Source organism: Mesoplodon mirus, assembly GCF_964341445.2.
Source record: "Mesoplodon mirus genome assembly, chromosome: 12".
NCBI lineage: Eukaryota > Metazoa > Chordata > Mammalia > Artiodactyla > Ziphiidae > Mesoplodon > Mesoplodon mirus.
The window spans coordinates 45,861,490-45,879,484 of NC_138988.1; the positions used below are offsets into that span (position 1 = coordinate 45,861,490).

Sequence of the window (17,995 nt, forward strand, 5' to 3'; positions counted from 1 at the left end):
TTGTCTCAGAGGATCAGGAAAGTAGTCACCATACAGGCCCACTGTATTATTTCAGTCTGGCGGGTGAGGTTAAGAAGAGTAAATCAGGGCCTCCCTGGTGGCGCAGTGGTTGAGAGTCCGCCTGCCAATGCAGGGGATACGGGTTCGTGCCCCGGTCTGGGAGGATCCCATATGCCGCGGAGCGGCTGGGCCCGTGAGCCATGGCCGCTGGGCCTGCGCATCCGGAGCCTGTGCTCCGCAACGGGAGAGGCCACAACAGTGAGAGGCCCGCATACCGCAAAAAGAAAAAAAAAAAAAAAGAAGAAGAGTAAATCAGCCTTAACTATAAATACCTGCACTGTCTCTAAAGCCCTAATGTTTTATGTGCTTTCTAATAAATACTATCAGAAGTTCAGTTTGTAAAAAAAAACAATTCTATTCCAGTTCATGCTTTGGTGCTTGGTACCTTTTGGTGCATTATTCTTATATACTATACATTAGAATTCCGTCAGAGAGAGAAATGAATTTTTTAAAATTAATTGGCACCAAACATGGGTCCTTCTAAGCTCTATTCACTTTAAATATTTGGAGGGCCTCTCTCAAGCACAGGTGTGGGCTGGAGGCCATGGAGCAAGCAGGATTGGCATGGGGTTGTGTGGCCACTGGGGTCTGCTGCACAGAACTGATGTGTGTGCCCCTGGAGGAGTTGATTGGAGAGTGGACTTCAAAAGTAACACCAAGATCTCCCTGCCACCATCCTGGGCACATTTTGCAGGGCTTTACTTTTAAGTCTTTCAAGTAAGAGGCAGATGCAAGAGCAGTTGAACTGTTCTCAGCACCCGCCAGCATGTTTCCCTGTTTCAGTGGCCTGCACTGACTCAGTGAAGCCTTGTGTGAGATGGTAAACCTACAACAACAGACAGGGAATCGGGGTGTGCAGTACTGCATAGATTACACACTTTCACAGTCTTGGGTGGTTCCTTCAAAAATGATTTGACCTGTAAAAACTGGTGAGATTTTTTTTAACCTCTAGTTCGAGTTTTTCCCCAAGTGTACTTAATCACCTTAGTGCCAGTTTAATCCAGTTATGCAGAAGAAATTCATATTGGATGATTGATGCAGAACTCTGTGCCATCCTACCCCAGGGCTTGCCTGGTGTACTTGGGAAGTGGGAAAGAGCCCTCAGTTGGAGGGATCTGACCACCCCTGATGGATGGAGGGGTGACCTGGGATATATTAAAACTATCACCCATAAAAGGTTCATAAACAGGGTTAAGTGGCCAGTTGTTTGCCAAGTTGATAGACGAGAATACATTAGAAAATAGGACCTAAGTCAAACAAACATACTTGATAGTGAATACAGAACAACGTACGATCACATGAAGGGTTTTCAAAAGTTGCCTGCAGAGGAGAATATTGCTTTAATAATACGCAGTGGAAAGAAACTGCATTTAGAACCCAAACAAAAACTGCCAAATCTAATTACGTTTAGAAGAGTTACCTTTGGGCAGTGTATTAGTTTTCTATTGCTGTGTAACAAATGACCCCAAACTTTGCAGCTTTAAAGCAGCACTCATTTCTTAGCTTACAGTTCTGTAGCTCATGAGTCCAGCACAGTATGGCTGGATTCTCTGCTCAGGGTCTCACAAGGCTGAAATCAAGGGTCAGCAGGGCAGCATTCCTTTATGGAGGCTCTGGGGAAGAATCTGCTTCCAAGTTCATTCAGATTGTTAGCAGTATTCACTTCCTTGCTGGCTGTCAGCCGGGGTCCTCTTTCTCGGCTCCTTAAGGCTGCTTGCATTCCTTCTTGTGTGCTTCCCTCCATCTTCAAACCAGCAATGGCCCATCGAGGCCTTCTTCTCATGCTTCAGGTCTCTCTGCCTTCCTCCTCTGTTTTAAGGTTCGTGAGATTAGATCAAGCCCACTGAGATAGTCTCCCTATATTAAGGTCAGCTGTGCCACAGAACATAATCACAAAAGTGGTATCGCATTTACAGGTTCCTGGGATTGGGGCATGAAATAGGGGGAGGGGCATTTTAGAATTCTGCCTCCCACAGGCAACAACTTCGCCTGTTGTGCTGTGGGTAGAATTTTACCCTGAAAAGGTGGGCCCTAGAAGCCTCGTTTGTTTTCTCCATGGAAAAGAACAGCCCTCAGCTGCAGCATTCAACTTGTGTGTTTACTGAATGGACTACAGAAATAGCTTTTCTTCATAAAGGGGATTGTTCTGTATTTTAAGTTATTTTTTAATAAAATTGAATTATGTGTATTGTGCTTCTTAATAGACAAGGCATTATTGGACTGGTTTTGTAATGTCCTGTTTACTGCAAATGAAATATGATATAGCTGGTATTGTTCAAAAACTGTAGAAAATACTTTTGTACATATTGGTAATGTCTGATTTGTATACACTTCATTAAATTTCCCTAAAACTGGAAAGGGGGGCCTTGTAGAAATTAAAATATATACTTAGTCTAAGTTTGAGTCTGTGCATGTTTCATCCTTCTTTATTCATCCAGACTTCAAATAGTCTTTCTGAAATGGAAAAGGAGACATTGAGTCTCCTTGCTGACCCAGCCAGTGAAGAGACCTCATCTCATCTGTCTGTGGCTTGTTTTCGTCTTCTGGCCGAGTATTAGTGGTAGGGCACGAGGTGGAGCTAGAGAGAACTTCCAGCAGAAATGTTCACCTACGCAGAGAACCATTGATGGTGCTTGGTCTTCCTTCCCCTGCCAACTCCACGTTTCTTCCAGGCTCTGTTGTCATCCAGCTGAGGTGACCTGCATATAACAGATGCCTTTGCTGAGGAGGGAATACGTGCCCCCCCCCCCCCGATCTGTGAGATGCTGCCTAGGGACAGCATGTTTACCTGCTACGCCACCTGCAGCCTCCACCTTCCCTCCCTAACAGTGGTTCACCAGGCAGGCACATAGCACTGTCTCCTGGAGAGAACATTCATGGTGATATTTTTAGCATCCACATGAGAATTTGCAGGACAAGTACAATTAACTTTATTCTCCTCAGAACTCAAAGGGATTTGTACTTTCTTAGTGAATACAACATAACCTCACACAGGAAGATTGGCAGAGGTTCAGTTTTCAAAGTTAACAGTAAACCCCCAAGTCAGGCAGTTCCTGAAAACAGGCAAATCTGCATGTGTTGCCTTAAAATTTAAATAAAATTGTAGTCTGTTTGCTGTAGGGAAATCCCCAAGTGAGGTTCCTTTAGGGTCTTTATTTTTTAGAGAACACAAGGATCTTTAATCAAATTCTGATAGTGATCATATTAATCAGCTGGGCAATATGGGAGGAAATGTGTCAAAGACTGGTTTTTTGTATTCTGAATTAGCTGGCAAGAGAATTCAAGGGAAATGCCCCTCTCACGAGTGACCATGAGCACTGACTGGCTAGGCATCACGGTTTGGAAGCGAAAGGAGGCTCCAGCGGTACAGAGTGAGTGACACAAACTGTGTGGCCAGGTGAGGGGCTGGAAGCCACGGCTCACGTGGGAAGAGCCTGGCCTCAGACGGCTGGTCTTTGGGAGAGGGAATCCACTCTGCCACCGCCCAGAGCGAGAGGTGAATCCCATGAGACACTGGTGATAGAATGAACTGGGCAGAGTGCCAAGAGGACTCCTGCTCAGCAGGGAGAAGTTCTCTGATGCTGTAAAGGTCAGAGAGAAGAGCTGGCACCCTGGAAGAAGGCTGCACCTCTTGCAGACAGACCCTAGGCGGCTCCAGTCAGCACCTGATGAGCGTGAGGCAAGGAAATCCCACCTGGGCAACACACACAAAGGACCAAGAGGCTCTCGTGGATGGTTTTCTTTAAAGATTTCAGTAGAAGGTAGAGGCAGTGCTCCCCGTGAATCAGAAGGCCTCCAGTGGGGCTACACGAAGCTTGGGCCAAGCACTTCTGCCTCTTGGAGACCCCAGACCCACTGTTTACCACCTACAGCTATCGAACTCCAGCTCCAGAGACTGAGCCGAGTTTCATGGTCGGCAGGACCCAGACTAGCCCGGGGAGGGTTGCGTCTCTTCCGCCAGGCTAGAGTCGTGAGGACATCGGGGTAGAAAATGTGACCCAAGCTCTCAGGACAGACACCTGTGTTCTGCATCTGGAGGCCTGACCCTCCTCTGCAACATGAGGCTAATGGTCCTTAGACTGCCAGTCTCTCAGCTCATAAACCCCGAAAGAGGGTGCAACCAGACATGGGAACCGGGGTGCTCGTCCCTTCCTGGGCTGGTCTGGAGATGAATCAGCCTCCCAGAGAGCCCATGGGATAGGGCTCTGGGCTGGAACTTCCCAGTCTCAGGTCACCCAGGGTCTCCTGCAACTAAAACCTCTACCACCAGGCCAGATTCCCAGAGAAAGACCAAGAAGGATCCCAGTGGCCCAATCTGATTTTATTTTGAAGAAATAAAAGAACTCTATGAGCAACGATTCTATGGCACAGTCCTTAAGGGTTTGGGGCCTGAGTCAGACTGCCTGGGTTCAAGTTCCACTCTGACACTTCTAGGTGGATAGCTAGGTAAATTGCTTGACCTTTATAATACAACTCCTTGTACTAAGGACTCCTCTATCTTAGGAGTGGTGAGTATTAAACGCTTGGAACTAAACACACATTGTTCAGGGACACTAGCCCCTGGGCTTGCCTCCAAGAGCAGAGTGCTTGTCCCACAAGTTTCACAGGGAGGGCCAGGCTCAATCACTAGTGAGAGGCCCAGGGCCCCTTGAACCAGCAGGGTGGGAGAGGATCCTGGTAGATGCTAGGGAGGCCCTGAATGCCTAGGCCATGACGTTTACGCTCTGGGAGGGAACTGGGCAACCTGCTGGTTTGAATTAGGCCCCCACCCCGCTACAGCTGTAGCCTATTAGTGCTGAGCTCAGGACAGGAGCAATCCGGCCCCCCTCCAACCCCACGCCCAGAGACCCGTGCTCCCCGACCCGGCAGAGCCCTGGGTCAGCACCTAGTAGGAAGGTGGAACTTCCCTGCCACCCCACCAACCCCATGCTGCGGTGCCCCTTTCTGTTTTCTGGCCCTGCCCACTCTGCGCTCCCTCCCCCATTACAGTTACCCAGCTCCATGCCCCGCCTAGGGAGACTGAGCCCTGCTCTGCGCACACGCACACGTGCTGCCCCCCAGCATGGTTTGAATCTCTTCCTCCTCTCCGACATGGGAGAGAAGTTTTGTCTAGAAGCTTAGGGAAGTTGTGAGAAAACCCATGAGCTGGCCTCTAGAGGCAGGGATGTGGCTCTGCTGACCTTGCCAGCACGCAGTCCCAAGTGTCTGAGGATCATCCAGCCCTGCCCTTGTCTCCACAGACTCCTGGCTTGCCCCTGTGGCATGTGATTCTGGCCTGGGATCCCCCTGCCCGATCACTGGTCCCACCCTACACCCTCCAGAAAGCCTGCCTTGACCAACCCTGAGGGGAAGATCCTGTGGCATGATTCTTTCAAAGGCCAAGAGAACAATTCTGCCTATCTCCATTCGGCCACTCCCACCAGACGAGAATCTGGATTCTGCTACATCAAATCACCTCTAGTTCCCTGCAGATGTTTAACTATATCCTCCCTTCCGGCCTGTGCAGGTGCTATTCTCTCTGCCTGGAGTACCCTTCCTCTCCTTTTGCCCTAGTGTTACTCAACTTTCAGTCCTTGGTCACGCTGGCCACACCCCCTGCCAAACCTTGGCTGGGAAGTGGGCCCAGGAGTGTCCTGTGCAGGCCTCTCTGCCAGGCTCCTCCCACCTTGGGGGGAGACTGCTCCAGCCTCTCTTTTCTTGGCTTCTGACGCTGGTGTCTTGCTGTGTGATCTGTCCTGCTGTACCTTCACTGTCCTTATCCCACCAGTGGCTACACAGTTCCTCTCTTACCGCCTCCCAGGCCCGTGCAAGGATCCACTGAGTCAGAAGAGGAAGTGGGTTGGGATGGAGGAAGAAGTGGAAGGCAGCCCTGAGGCGATGGGCTGCTCAGGCATGCAGGCTGCTCTGGCCCGGCCTCAGCTTGAGGTCTTTGGGAGCTGAGCCAGCTGTCTCTGCACCCACCACTGCCACAGACGTGCGGGATGTCTGCAGTGGCCTTCTCTGGGGCATGTCCCCATCTGTGCCCCTTCCTCTCTTCCCATCTCTTTTTCCACCAGGGTCTCTCCTCACCCTCCATCTGGCTATGTGTTTTCCTCCTCTTTCTCTTGGCGCTCTTTGGTCACCCCCATCTTGGCCCGTGAGATGTTTTCTCCCTGGCCCTGGGATGGCCCTGTCGTAAGGGCCTACCCATCCTGGCCTCAGGGGAGGCCCTTGCAGTTTCACGGGACAGACATCAGACTACAGGATGGCGCCTGCCGGGGATCTCGGCCTCTGCTCCATTTCCTTCCCTGGCACCCAGAACCAAGTCACTGTGAACAGGCCCCAGAGTTCCCGCCCACTCATGAGTAAGGTGGCATACTCAGGGGACACTGCTACAGCCAGGCATGGGTGGGTGTGTAAGCACAACTGCACATGTGAGCGGAGGGGTAGGGGGATACTCTGTGGTACTGCAGGATGGGGTCAATGTGAGAGTGACCAAAGATGGGGCAGCCATCAGCTTGGAGGTGGGGGTACAGAAAGGCATCTGAATGATGACATGGGCCGTACAAGAGGCCCCCTCGCCACAATGGCGGCCCAGCCACCACCTAGACCCTGCCAGGCCCAGCACCCTGTGGTCCCCACCCTGCTGCCTGCTCAGCCTGGCAGTGTTCCTTTGCAGCCTCCTGCCAGCACAGCCAGCCCCCAGCCCCCACTGGTGTCCATGCCAGAGCAGCATTCCGCAGGCCTGGCTGCATCTCCCCAGCAGAGACGGAGCAAGGCGGCCTCTCAGCAGCCATCAGGCCACACGGCTGGGGGACACAGTGGGACCTAGGCCTCTGGGCCTGTCACATTAAAGGATTTCATCAGTGCAGCTGCGGTACGGGTTCTCGCATCTCCTGCCCTGGGCGGCCCTGGGCAGCCAGAGGCAGCCACCAGGTAGGGGTCGTAGGGGTCGACCAGAACCAAGTCCTGGAGGCACAGACCAAAACAAACCCTGAGCTGTCCTGGGGTGGGGCCGGGGGCGGCCAGGCTAGTTGTCGATCCTAGACTCACCCTAAGGTCTGAGCAGCCCAGGCCAGAGGGTGGGGATGGTGACGCGGCTAGGATACGGAGGCTCGGTCCCTCAGTGTGAGGTCGCTCAGGGGAGCAGGTGTAAGCCTTTCCTGCAGCTGATTGTGGGGGGCGGAGGGGGGCGGGGGGGGCGGGAGAGCTCAGCTTCCCGATTTCAGGGCCGCCTCCTACTCCGACCCCGCCTCTGTGGCGCAGCTGGAGGACACCGAGGTTAGACTCCCGGACGAACTTCCCGGAGGAAAGGGGGCCCGGCGCGGGAGAGTGAGGCCGGGGTCCGTCCGCTAGGATAGGAGCGGCGGGTCCTGGCCAGGGGCCCCGGCGGCCCGAGGAGGGGCGGGCTGCACCGGGACGGCGAGCACCACGCATGTCCGCGACCCCCGCCGGCGCGCAGGGCGGCCTGGCCCTTTAAGCGTCCAGACGGCGGCCCCAGCTGACGCGCGGGCTCCAATCGGCGCCCCGCGCCCCCCGCCCGCCGCGCCGGAGGCTCTGGGGCCGCAGCTGCTCGGCGGCTGGACTCGCCGCGGCCCTGCGCCTCCGCCCGCCCGGCCGCGCCCCCGGGGGCCATGGTCGCGGGGCCCTGCGCTGGGGCGGCCCCCAGCGCGGCGCTTCATGGAGCGGCCCCGGCCCGGCCGCCGGGGGCAGCGCGATCCCGCGGGGCCCTGTGAGCCCCCAGCGCCACGGCACCATGGTACGCAAGGCCCTGCCTGTCCCCCCGCTTATCCGCCCACCTGCGCGCTCTGCCCTCTGGAGCGCACGGCCGGCCGGCTCGGGGTGGAGGGATGTGAGGGATCTTACCCCTCTCCGGGTCTCCCCGACCCCTTCTTCTGGGTCCTTGCGGGTTGGGAATGCGGCGCTCTGACGCGGCCTACGGCGGGGAAGGGGTTAAATTCCTGGGGTTGGGGCCCGGGCGCGAGAGGCTGAGGTCCTGCTAGGCACTGGCGGAGGGGGGCGCTTCTCTGGGCCCGGACGGCACCGCCCTCGGACTGGGTGATGGGGGGAGGGAGGAGGTCGGATTCCCGCCTGGGCCTTGGGCCACGTGGGCGCTGGAGACGCCCTGCCTGGGGATTCGGGGCTCCTGGGCCGAGTGGAATGTGGGGGACGCCTGCAGCTTCGGTCCAAACTCCTGTGTGACCTTGGGCCGGTCTCCCGCCCTCTCTGGGCCTGTTTCTCGGGAAGGACGGATAGCCTGAGTTGAGAGGAGGCTGGCATAGACACCTCCTCCCTAAAAGGAGGAGGCTGGAAGTCATGAGCCTGTGCCCCCTTGCTCAGTCTGGGCCCACCCACTGCTGCCCAGCGATGGAAGGATTGACATGGGAGTAAGGTGTGCAGATAGACGCCCAGGTTTCATCCTAGGGCCTCCAGGGAGACGCCAGGGCAGGGTAGGAAGCTGGTGGTTTCTTGACAGGGAGGCAGGGTACCCCTTAGGAGTAGAAGGCTCTGACCATGGTAAGGCAGCCTCGGCAGGTGTCCCTGGCACCTGGCCTTCCCCCAGCCTGGCTTGGGGGGAGGGTTGAGGGCATAAAACGCCCTGGCAACGGAAGTGCCTGACCACTCCCCTGGTCTTGTATCTTAGCTGGGCTGGCCTGGACTTGGGGGTGGGGTGTGTGGCTGCAGCTGGCACAACCAGATGGGGAGGGGCATCTGCAGCTTCAGGGAACTAGCACATCTGGCCGGAGAGGCAGACACAGCTGGTGGCCCTGTGTGGGAGGTACCAGGCTAGGGGGTAGCCGCGCCCTGCTGAGGGGCTGCCAGTTATGGACTTAGGCAGCATCTACGTGCCTGGTCAAGGAAGTCCAGTCAGGCTGCCTGGTTGTAAGGTCCTTGGGCCCCTCAAGGGCCAAGGATGGTGCTGGCTTGGCTGGGAGTATTGCCTTGGAAATGGAGTGTTTGGGGCAGCACTACCCCCTAGACTAGCCCTTCTTCCCCTGCTGAGGCCAGAGGGGTCCTCACTGGATCCTGGGACCAGATCTGCACAAGGGAAGTGTCGGGCATTGCCCTTGCCCCATGGAAGGCAGGCACTGGAGGGCATTCTGTGAAGGGGGAGCAGTGGACCAGAACCCTGTGCCCTAGGGTGGGTACCCCACAACAGGTCCGACATTGCCAAGTCCTTATCCAAGCCACTTCCCCACCACTGCCTGGCCCCTGGAGGCCCTGAGGAACCCCTGATGCAGCCAAGTTGCACCCTGACCCCTCACTGACTCGCAGGTAGCAGCAGCTCTGGGAAGGAGGGTGCAGGTCGCCAGAGGTGGTGATGGGGTCTGGGGAAACACAGCTGGTCCCCTGGGTGGGAGGGTCCCCACATGCCTCATCCTGCTTTTTAAGTCATTAAAGGCCAAGAAATAGTTCCACGTGGAATAGTGTCTAGTCCAGCACAGACTGGGTGGCCTTAGCAGAGCTAAGAGTCTAGGGGCTCTACTCCTGCTTGCGGTGGGACCCTCCCATTCTGAGCCTCAGTTTCCCCATCTATGTAATACGGGTTGGTCCCAGAAGATGAATCGGAATGAGTCAGTGGATAGAGATGGGAGGGGGTTGGCATCTTATCCCCATTAGATTGGTCAGGCCTCGACGGGCCAGCAGCCCTGCGACAGACGAGCAAATGGGTGGCTTCTTGGCTGGGGGGAAGGAGGTGTCAGGGGAGAACTTAAGAGGGATGGTGGTGAGAGAGAGAGAGAGAGAGAGGGCATGGGTGCTGTCCTGGGCTGCTGGATGGGAAGGGTGAAACCCAGGGCAGATCTGTCAGCAGGTTGCCCCTGGAGGCTCCCTGAGGCTCATCCCAAGGCCCAGGGCAGATCCTCTCATTCAGGTGACCGGAAGGACTGGCATGAAGGGGAGGGGTGGGCTGTGGATGCACAGGACTGGGGTTTCATCACAAGGCTTCCAGAGAGGTGCACGGCATCAGGGAGCTGATGTCTTTGCAGTGCAGCAAGGTACCCTCAAATGTAGGAGGCTCTGACTTAGTTGCGCAGGGCCTGAGGAGGGCCAGAACCTGGAACCTGCAGGGCTGGTCCAGCCAGGCAGGTAGTCGACAGATGTTAATTGAACATCTGCTGTGCGCTGGACCCATGCAAGGGACTGGGCAGCCTGCCTGTCTGTGCTGCCCACCTTTTGGGGAAGCCGCTGTGGTGCGACCAGGAATAATTACTTTGGGCAATTCACAGGTACCGGATGTGGCCCAAGGGTCTAGGAATCTGACCCATCAGATCCAAGGGCCTCCCTCAGGCTCCAGAAGCCCCCAGTGGTGTGACCTCCAAGATGAGGCCATCTCGGAACCTCTGGGCCTGGACCACACCTGACCTGGGGTCTGGGGGCGTAGAGGGAAAAGGGTTTGGGGACAAGCCTTAGGGGCCTCCTGCCTCAAGCATGGTGGACAGGTAACACAGCTGTGTCCTTTGCCTCCACAGAACCTTTCTGTGGCGGGGAGCTGCTGCCACCAGGCCTGAGGCCACAGGCAGCAGCCTGGCCCAAGCCCTGACTGAGGAAGGAGGGGACGGCTGGACTTCACCAGCCTCCTCCAACAGGGCAGCGGGACCATGGGCTTGGATTTCTTCACAAAAGTTTCTGCCTCTGCAAGGCCTCAGGCCTAGACCTTGAGGGCCGCTGTGGGTGAGCTGAGGGGTTCCCTCAGGTGCTGCCCCAGGGGTGCAGTGGCCAGAGGCAGAGCGGTGAGCCAGTGAGCCTGACCTGTCCTTGAGCTGTCTGGGCTTAGGCAGGCTTGGCTTTATTTGTATGCGAGTGAGTGTGGAAGAGAGGATCCATGGGGCCCAGAAATGCTGAAGGGATGCCTCTGGGGATGCTTCTGGGGAGACAACCCAGTCCTGGTTTGCTGGGATCAGCCCTGGTTTTAGCATCAAAAGTCCCGCATCCCAGGAAACCCCTAGGTTCCTGGCCCACCTGGACGGTTGGTCACCCTTGAACCTTTTCCTTCCCCTTTCTTCCTCTTCCCCTCCCCTTCCTGGGACGACTTCTCCCATTTCACAGTGGAAGAGCTGGAGGCCAGGAAAAGTTAACCACTGATCCAGGGGCTGACATGAGGCCTCAGAAGGTCACAACCAGAGTTTGAGCTCTGAGGAAAAGCAAACTTGTGCTTGAATCCTGGTTCCCCCTCGTCCTTGCTTGGGCTTCAGCACCTTCCCAGTAACACGGAACCAGGAGTGATGGGTGGGTGGCCACCTCCCAGATGGCCTTGACCTGACCTGTGCCCTCTGCCCCACAGTTGCTGGTTGAGAAGACGACGGACTCACCGGCGGCCGAGTTCTCGCTGGTGGAGGACGTGGCGCTGCACTTCGCCTGCTTGATGGGCCGCCTGAACGAGCAGCGCCTCTTCCAGCCTGACCTGTGCGACGTGGACCTGGTGCTGGTGCCCCAGCGCAGCGTCTTCCCGGCCCACAAGGGCGTGCTGGCCGCCTACAGCCAGTTCTTCCACTCACTCTTCACCCAAAACAAGCAGCTGCAGCGCGTGGAGCTGTCCTTGGAGGCGCTGGCGCCCGGCGGCCTGCAGCAGATCCTCAACTTCATCTACACGTCCAAGCTGCTGGTCAACGCAGCCAACGTCCACGAGGTGCTCAGCGCCGCCTCACTGCTGCAGATGGCAGACATCGCCGCGTCCTGCCAGGAGCTGCTGGACGCCCGCTCCCTCGGCCCCCCGGGCCCCGGCACCGTGACCCTTGCCCAGCCGGCTGCCAGCTGCACCCCGGCCGCACCACCCTACTACTGTGATATCAAGCAGGAGGCCGACGCCCCGGGCCTGCCCAAGATCTACGCCCGTGAGGGCCCTGACCCCTACTCGGTGCGCGTTGAGGACGGGGCTGGGGCCACAGGTGGCACGGTGCCTGCCACCATTGGGCCGGCTCAGCCCTTCTTCAAGGAGGAGAAGGAGGGTGGCGTCGAGGAGGCCGGCCGGCCCCCTGCGAGTTTGTGCAAGCTGGAGGGGGGGGAGGAGCTGGAGGAGGAGCTTGGGGGTTCTGGCACCTACAGTCACCGGGAGCAGTCCCAGATCATCGTGGAGGTGAACCTCAACAACCAGACGCTGCACGTGTCCACAGGGCCCGAGGGGAAGCCGGGCGCCGCCACAGGCCCGGCCACCATGGTGCTGGGCGGGGAGGACGGGCTGCAGAGACACTCGGAGGATGAGGAGGCCGAGGAGGAGGAGGAGGAGGAGGAAGAGGAGGAGGAGGAAGAGGAGGGCGGTGGCAGTGGAGGGGGGGAGGAGGAGGAGGAGGAGGAGGAGGGCGGCAGTCAGGGGGAGGAGGACGAGGAGGAGGAGGAGGATGGGCACAGCGAGCAGGAGGAGGAGGAGGAGGGGGAGGGGCACAGCGAGCAGGGTCAGGAGAGCTCGGAGGAGGAGGAGGAGGACGGGGAGGAGGGGGAGGAGGACGGGGAGGCGGGAGGCAGGCAGGGGCCGGGGTGTCGCGGCAGCGGGGCAGACGCCCCTCCCCACAGTCGCATGGCAACGCGGTCCGCCCGGCGCCGGGGCCTCCCAGAGCCTGAGGAGGCTGGGCGGCAGGGTGGGAAGCGGCCAAAGCCACCTGCAGGAGGGTCTCCTGCCCCAGCCCGCGGGCCACAGACCGCTGACGGTCTGGGGGCCAAGGTGAAGCTGGAGGAGAAGCAGCACCATCCGTGCCAGAAGTGCCCGCGTGTTTTCAACAACCGCTGGTACCTGGAGAAGCACATGAACGTGACCCACAGCCGCATGCAGATCTGCGACCAGTGCGGCAAGCGCTTCCTGCTAGAGAGTGAGCTGCTGCTACACCGGCAGACAGACTGCGAGCGCAACATCCAGGTGGGCCTCGGGGTGGGTTCACGGGGCCCACAGGGGCAGCCATCCAGGCTGGGCCAGACTGGAACTGGGCCCCGGGCACCCAGTGTCCTGCTGCCTGCATTGCCCACACAGTCTGCAGAGACCAGGCTTGGCCCCCTGGACAGTGGGACCAGGCCAGGCCCAAGGGTGAGCCCAGGGTGGTGAGAGCTCAAGGGATAACGTCAGGGAGAGCTTCCTGGAGGAGGTGGATAGAGCTGGGCTTCAGCACGTGCAGAGACGTGCAGATAGGGGTAGAACAAACAGTACCCTTGGCAAGAGGGGCAGAGGGGAGCCCGGACTCGGGAGGATGAGAGTTGTCTGAGCACGTGAGGCTGGGGGACAGCCAACTCTGAGGAGGGATGAGTCAGTGTTTTAGTAAATCCCTGGGCTGCCGCAAGGCCAACAGGGCCACCATGTATAGTTTCTCAGACTGTGCCCTGCGCAAAAGCACAGATGAGGGGAGGAGGGGTTTGCCCAGGAGGGGGCGCCATTTCCCACTTCCTGCAAAGGCCGAAAGGAGCAAGGGGCAGCGGAGCAGGAAGAAACCCCTGCATTCAGCTCTTTGGAGGTACCAGCTGGCCTGGGCCTGGGAAAAGGGACTGGATGAGCAGTTTGGGAAGCTCAGGGGCTGCCGGGGGCCAAACAGGGGAGTTGGGCTGGCTGCCAAGCCTTGAGCCAGCCTGAGTCTGGGCCAGCCCGGCCTTTCAGGGTGCAGGCAGCACAGGGCCAGCCAGGCTGGTTTTTGCCTTTTCTGACTGGGAGTGAGGTTGGGGGGGGCAGTAGGTAGGCGGGTGCTAATTGCCTGAACTAATTGCTAATTGCAGTGCCCTGTGGAGAAAGTGTTATCTGGGGGTTACCTGGATTCCTGCCCCACCCTCCTGCCCACGCTCCCACTTGCCTGCCTGCTGGGCTGCCCTTTGACTCTCCGTGCGCACACACCTGAGCTTCCCTCCTGAAGGGGAAAGACGCTTGTACCTCTTCTGTCCCGGGCACCCTGACCCAGTTTCCGCCCGAGCCCTGGCCTGCTGCAGGGATGGGTAGGACGAGGGCCCAGGAGAAGAGGAGGAGGGGAGTGTGGCCCTCAGGGTTCCCGCCACCGTCTATTGCCTGATAGGCCCTTGTACCTCCTACAGTCCCCAGTCCTTTGGAATCTGTCTCCTTGGGGATCTCCATGGTGTCAGAGCATGGGTCCCAGCAGGGGGAGGCAGCAGAGAGAATGGCCCAGCGCTGTGCCAGGACCCGTTATCTGAGGGACTTCTCCATGAACTGAGTAGCCTCCTCACCCACTGTGGTCCTTCAGCCAGTTATGTGTCTCTTCTTTGTAGAAAGATGCCTTGTTGAAATGAGCACAGAGGAGGGACTTCCTGGAAGAGGTGGCCCCTGACCCTAGTGAGTTCAGGATGAGGGACCCACCCTGGGTGGGTGGGTAGGTGGGTAAGTATTTAGGGAGTTACCACCCCCAACTCTCAGAACATCACATCTGGCTGGTCCTTGGACATCAAGGCCTCTCTCTCCAGCACAGTTCAGGTGGGGAAACTGAGGCCCAGAGAGGGGCAGTGACTAGTCCTAGGTCACATGGTCCTGACCCAGAGCCTAAAGTCTTCTCACCCCACAGTGTGTGACGTGTGGCAAAGCTTTTAAGAAGCTCTGGTCCCTCCACGAGCACAATAAGATTGTGCACGGCTACGCAGAAAAGAAGTTCTCCTGTGAGATTTGTGAGAAGAAGTTCTACACCATGGCTCACGTGCGCAAGCACATGGTCGGTAAGTCCAGGCTGGTGAGGGATGGAGCCTGAGGTCCAAGCGGGCCAGCTGCTGGGTGTTCTGGGAAACACTTCACAATCCAAGGGCAATATGAAGGGGTGAGAAGGCCCCTCGTAGGTGGGAGGTAGGGGATGGGGGGCTGGTTGCAGTGGCAGGTGGTCCTGGACAGGCTCTGGGGCCAGGGCTGCCATGCGTAGTTGGGCAGGTTGCACATGGCACAAGGACTCCTGGACAAGATGGCAGGTGGGGACCAGAATCCAGCTAGCACACTGCCAACCAGGCTGTGCATCCTGACATGGGGCTGTGTCCACCAGAGCACCTTGGTCTAAATTACATGAAGTGCCATATGGGCTGACACAGGCCCAGTCTCAGTCTGAGGACGGCTGTGCCTCTGATAGGGCTTCAGGCTTCTCTGAATGCAACCCTCCCCCAGGGGTCATACCTGGACACGGTAAGGAGGCCCACAAGTGTGTTTTGGGCCACTTCGCTGCCTTGGGCATGGCTCTCCCTCCCCTCTAGGTGGGCTTGGCTGGGAGTCTGGTGTCCAGGTGGCCCTCCCTTCTTTGCCCGCTTGGGGCCTGGAGCTCTAGGGAGGGGTAGCCAACGAGGGGCAGTGTGCCCTGGCCAGGCCTTACCCCCGTTCTCTACCAGACAGTGCTAGAGGCCTCCAGCATGAACTGACTGGGAGCTGGGACCCCAGGGTCTAGGTATCAGCCAGAAGCATGCTGGGTAACCCAGGATTGGTGGTCCTTCCTGGGCTTGGATTCCCCAGCTCTGAACTCTGAGGGGGGGCCCCTCCGTGTCTCCAGTTGCTTCCTCCCAGATCTTCCTTGGAGTTTGTTCTGGGAGGAGCGCAGGTAACTAACTCCCTCTGGATGGCATAGGACCCAAGGCTGAGGCCTTTACAGGTGCCACCCTCTGTAAAACCCAGCCACCCTGGAGGCCCAAGACCACTCTACCCTCTTTTTATAGAAGAGGGTGCTGAGGCTCGCTGAGGCACACATTGGCCATGCAGGGAGCCGGTGGCTGAGCCAGGATTTGAGCCGAGGCCAGTCCCACTTGAAATCCTTCTATCTTTCCCGGAAGCTTTGGGAGTGAGGCCAGAGGCTAAAGAACCAACAGGGCCTCCATGCCTGTCTGACCAAACAGAGAGACCTAGCCGGGAGGGAATGGGCCTCGCCTGGGAGACAGAGGCTATGGATCAGGCCCCAGGGTAGGTGGTGCCCTGGGAGGCGGGATCTGGGCTGGACCTGGGGGGTGGTCAGGCAGGGGTCCCCTGGGAGGAGCCAGATGGGTCCCCCCGAGATGTCATGGCCCTGGTGCCTGCCCTGTAGCCCACACCAAGGACATGCCCTTCACCTGCGAGACCTGTGGGAAGTCCTTCAAACGCAGCATGTCTCTCAAGGTGCACTCACTGCAGCATTCCGGGGAGAAGCCGTTCAGATGCGAGGTGAGCGCCCCCCTCCTCCTGCTGCCCCAGGAGCCATCCTGGACGGGGCAGGGATCAGAGGCAGCAGCTGCTTGAAAACCAGGGCTTGGGGTACTGGAGTACGGGATGCAGAAAGAAAGGGGCCCCTCCTTGATGTCTGCCTCCCACTCCATCCTTACCTGGTTGCCCACCTGCACCTCCCCCCACACCCCTGCCACCCCACCCTAACCCAACCCCCAAAGGTTCAGGGTGGGAGGTCTGCATGGGCTGGAACCATGGGGCAGGCTTTCTGGAGAGGTGGAGAAAGGAGCATCTTAGGCAGAGAGGTCAGAGATGGAGCTGCAGGTGGGGATGAGGGGGGGCCTTTGGACCAGGAGGAAGGATGGAGGGCCTTAAGCATGAGGGCTCCCTCCACTCTGTGGCCTCTTCCCACTTCCTGACCCCCATTCCTGCCTGGGCCCTGCATGCCCACGGCCTCTCCACCTGTGCCCGTGCACTGCCCCACCCCAGGAGCACCTCGGCTGGCCTTTGCATCCACACCTCCTTGCCCAGGAGCCCCTCCCCATGTGAGTCCTTCCCACAGCCCTGTGGTCTCGGGCCAGCACTTCCCTCCCTGAAGGCTGTTCCCCGCCGGGTCTCACCCCCTCACCCTCCACCCCGCCCTCAGAACTGCAACGAGCGTTTCCAGTACAAGTACCAGCTGCGGTCACACATGAGCATCCACATCGGCCACAAGCAGTTCATGTGCCAGTGGTGTGGCAAGGACTTCAACATGAAGCAGTACTTTGATGAGCACATGAAGACCCACACAGGTACGGCCGCCCCACGAGGAGGGGCTCCACACCGGGCCGGGCCCCCTTCTCCGCTAGGAGGCTCAGCGCTGGCCTCCTTGCCTCCCAAGGTCGGGCGAGGCTGGTACAGGCTGGCCCAAGGTGGCAAGGATCCGAGAGTGCCAGAGCTGGGCCGGGATGGTTCCGTGGACGCCCGGAGGCTGGCCCAGGGCGGGGGGGGGGCGCATAGCGGCCCGCCAGCAACTCCCCACGGCCCATCACCACCCACCCCGCAGGGGAGAAGCCGTACATCTGCGAGATCTGCGGCAAGAGCTTCACCAGCCGGCCCAACATGAAGCGGCACCGGCGCACGCACACCGGCGAGAAGCCCTACCCCTGTGACGTGTGCGGCCAGCGCTTCCGCTTCTCCAACATGCTCAAGGCGCACAAGGAGAAGTGCTTCCGCGTCAGCCACCCCCTGGCCGGCGACAGCGCCCCCGCAGCCCCGGGCCTGCCCCCCGCCCCGCCCCAGGCCCTCCCCCTGCTGCCCGGGCTGCCCCAGACCCTGCCTCCCCCGCCGCCGCTCTTCCCCACCGCTGCCAGCCCCGGCGGGAGGCTGAACACCAACAACTAACTGCCTGCCTGCTGCACGGGCCCAGGACCCTCCACTCGTCCTCGTGGGGCGGGGCAGGGGGTAGCAACACCTCCAGAGTTGGCTGGACACGCTCTGCCCGGGGCCTCTGACCCTGGGGGCTGTGCAGGCCGGCAGCCCCCAGAGCTGGCGGAGGACACCTCACTCCCAAGTGCCCCCTTTCAGCGGCTCCTTGAAGCCTTTACTTTTTGTCTGTTTGTTTGTTTTTTGGAAGTGAAGGAAAACGAAAAGAGAGGAAACTCTTGACAGCATCCCCCTCCAGGTGAGGGGGGCGCTGGAGGAAGCAGGTACGGGTGGGGAGGGACCTGGGGAGCAGGTGTGACTGGTCGCTCCGCTGAGGCCTCAGCCGGAGGTGGGTGGCCAGGCCCAGCCCGGGTCACCTTCAGCTGCTCATCCCCGCCCGTCCTGGGCCCCCTCACTCGCCCCTCATCCCGGAGGGAAAAGTTGGGGTGCCGTCCCCCTTTGGAGGACTTG

At 58.8% G+C, this 17,995-nt stretch overlaps 1 protein-coding gene and 1 long non-coding RNA gene across 4 annotated transcripts; one reads left to right on the forward strand and one right to left on the reverse strand.

Moving 5' to 3' along the window:
• Nucleotides 1-2: 2 nt before the first annotated feature.
• Nucleotides 3-8,036, reverse strand: LOC309814254. Its single transcript, XR_014295655.1, has 3 exons — nucleotides 7,906-8,036; nucleotides 324-2,759; nucleotides 3-94 (listed from the first exon to the last, which is right to left on the reverse strand). It is a non-coding gene; the product is annotated as an uncharacterized lncRNA (long non-coding RNA).
• ZBTB47 (zinc finger and BTB domain containing 47) lies at nucleotides 6,818-17,703 on the forward strand. 3 transcript variants are annotated; one of them, XM_082639842.1, is made up of 7 exons: nucleotides 7,298-7,798; nucleotides 11,324-12,889; nucleotides 14,523-14,670; nucleotides 16,005-16,120; nucleotides 16,767-16,911; nucleotides 17,166-17,378; nucleotides 17,561-17,703. In XM_082639842.1, exons 1-7 carry the CDS (start codon nucleotides 7,796-7,798, stop codon nucleotides 17,611-17,613), a joined length of 2,244 nt encoding a protein of 747 aa, XP_082495968.1. In that variant the 5' UTR covers nucleotides 7,298-7,795; the 3' UTR covers nucleotides 17,614-17,703. The 3 variants fall into 3 exon arrangements, with proteins under 3 accessions (XP_082495969.1, XP_082495968.1, XP_082495967.1); XM_082639843.1 differs by lacking the exon at nucleotides 7,298-7,798 and adding an exon at nucleotides 6,818-6,975 and having other exon boundaries at nucleotides 17,166-17,703; XM_082639841.1 differs by having other exon boundaries at nucleotides 17,166-17,703.
• Nucleotides 17,704-17,995: the final 292 nt, after the last annotated feature.

Excerpts from the sequence above, each read along its gene's own strand:
- ZBTB47 (XM_082639841.1), top strand. Across the intron at positions 14,671-16,004 it reads CGTGCGCAAGCACATGGTCG|CCCACACCAAGGACATGCCC; the intron begins GTAAGTCCAGGC and ends CCTGCCCTGTAG. Across the intron at positions 16,912-17,165 it reads GCACATGAAGACCCACACAG|GGGAGAAGCCGTACATCTGC; the intron begins GTACGGCCGCCC and ends CCCACCCCGCAG.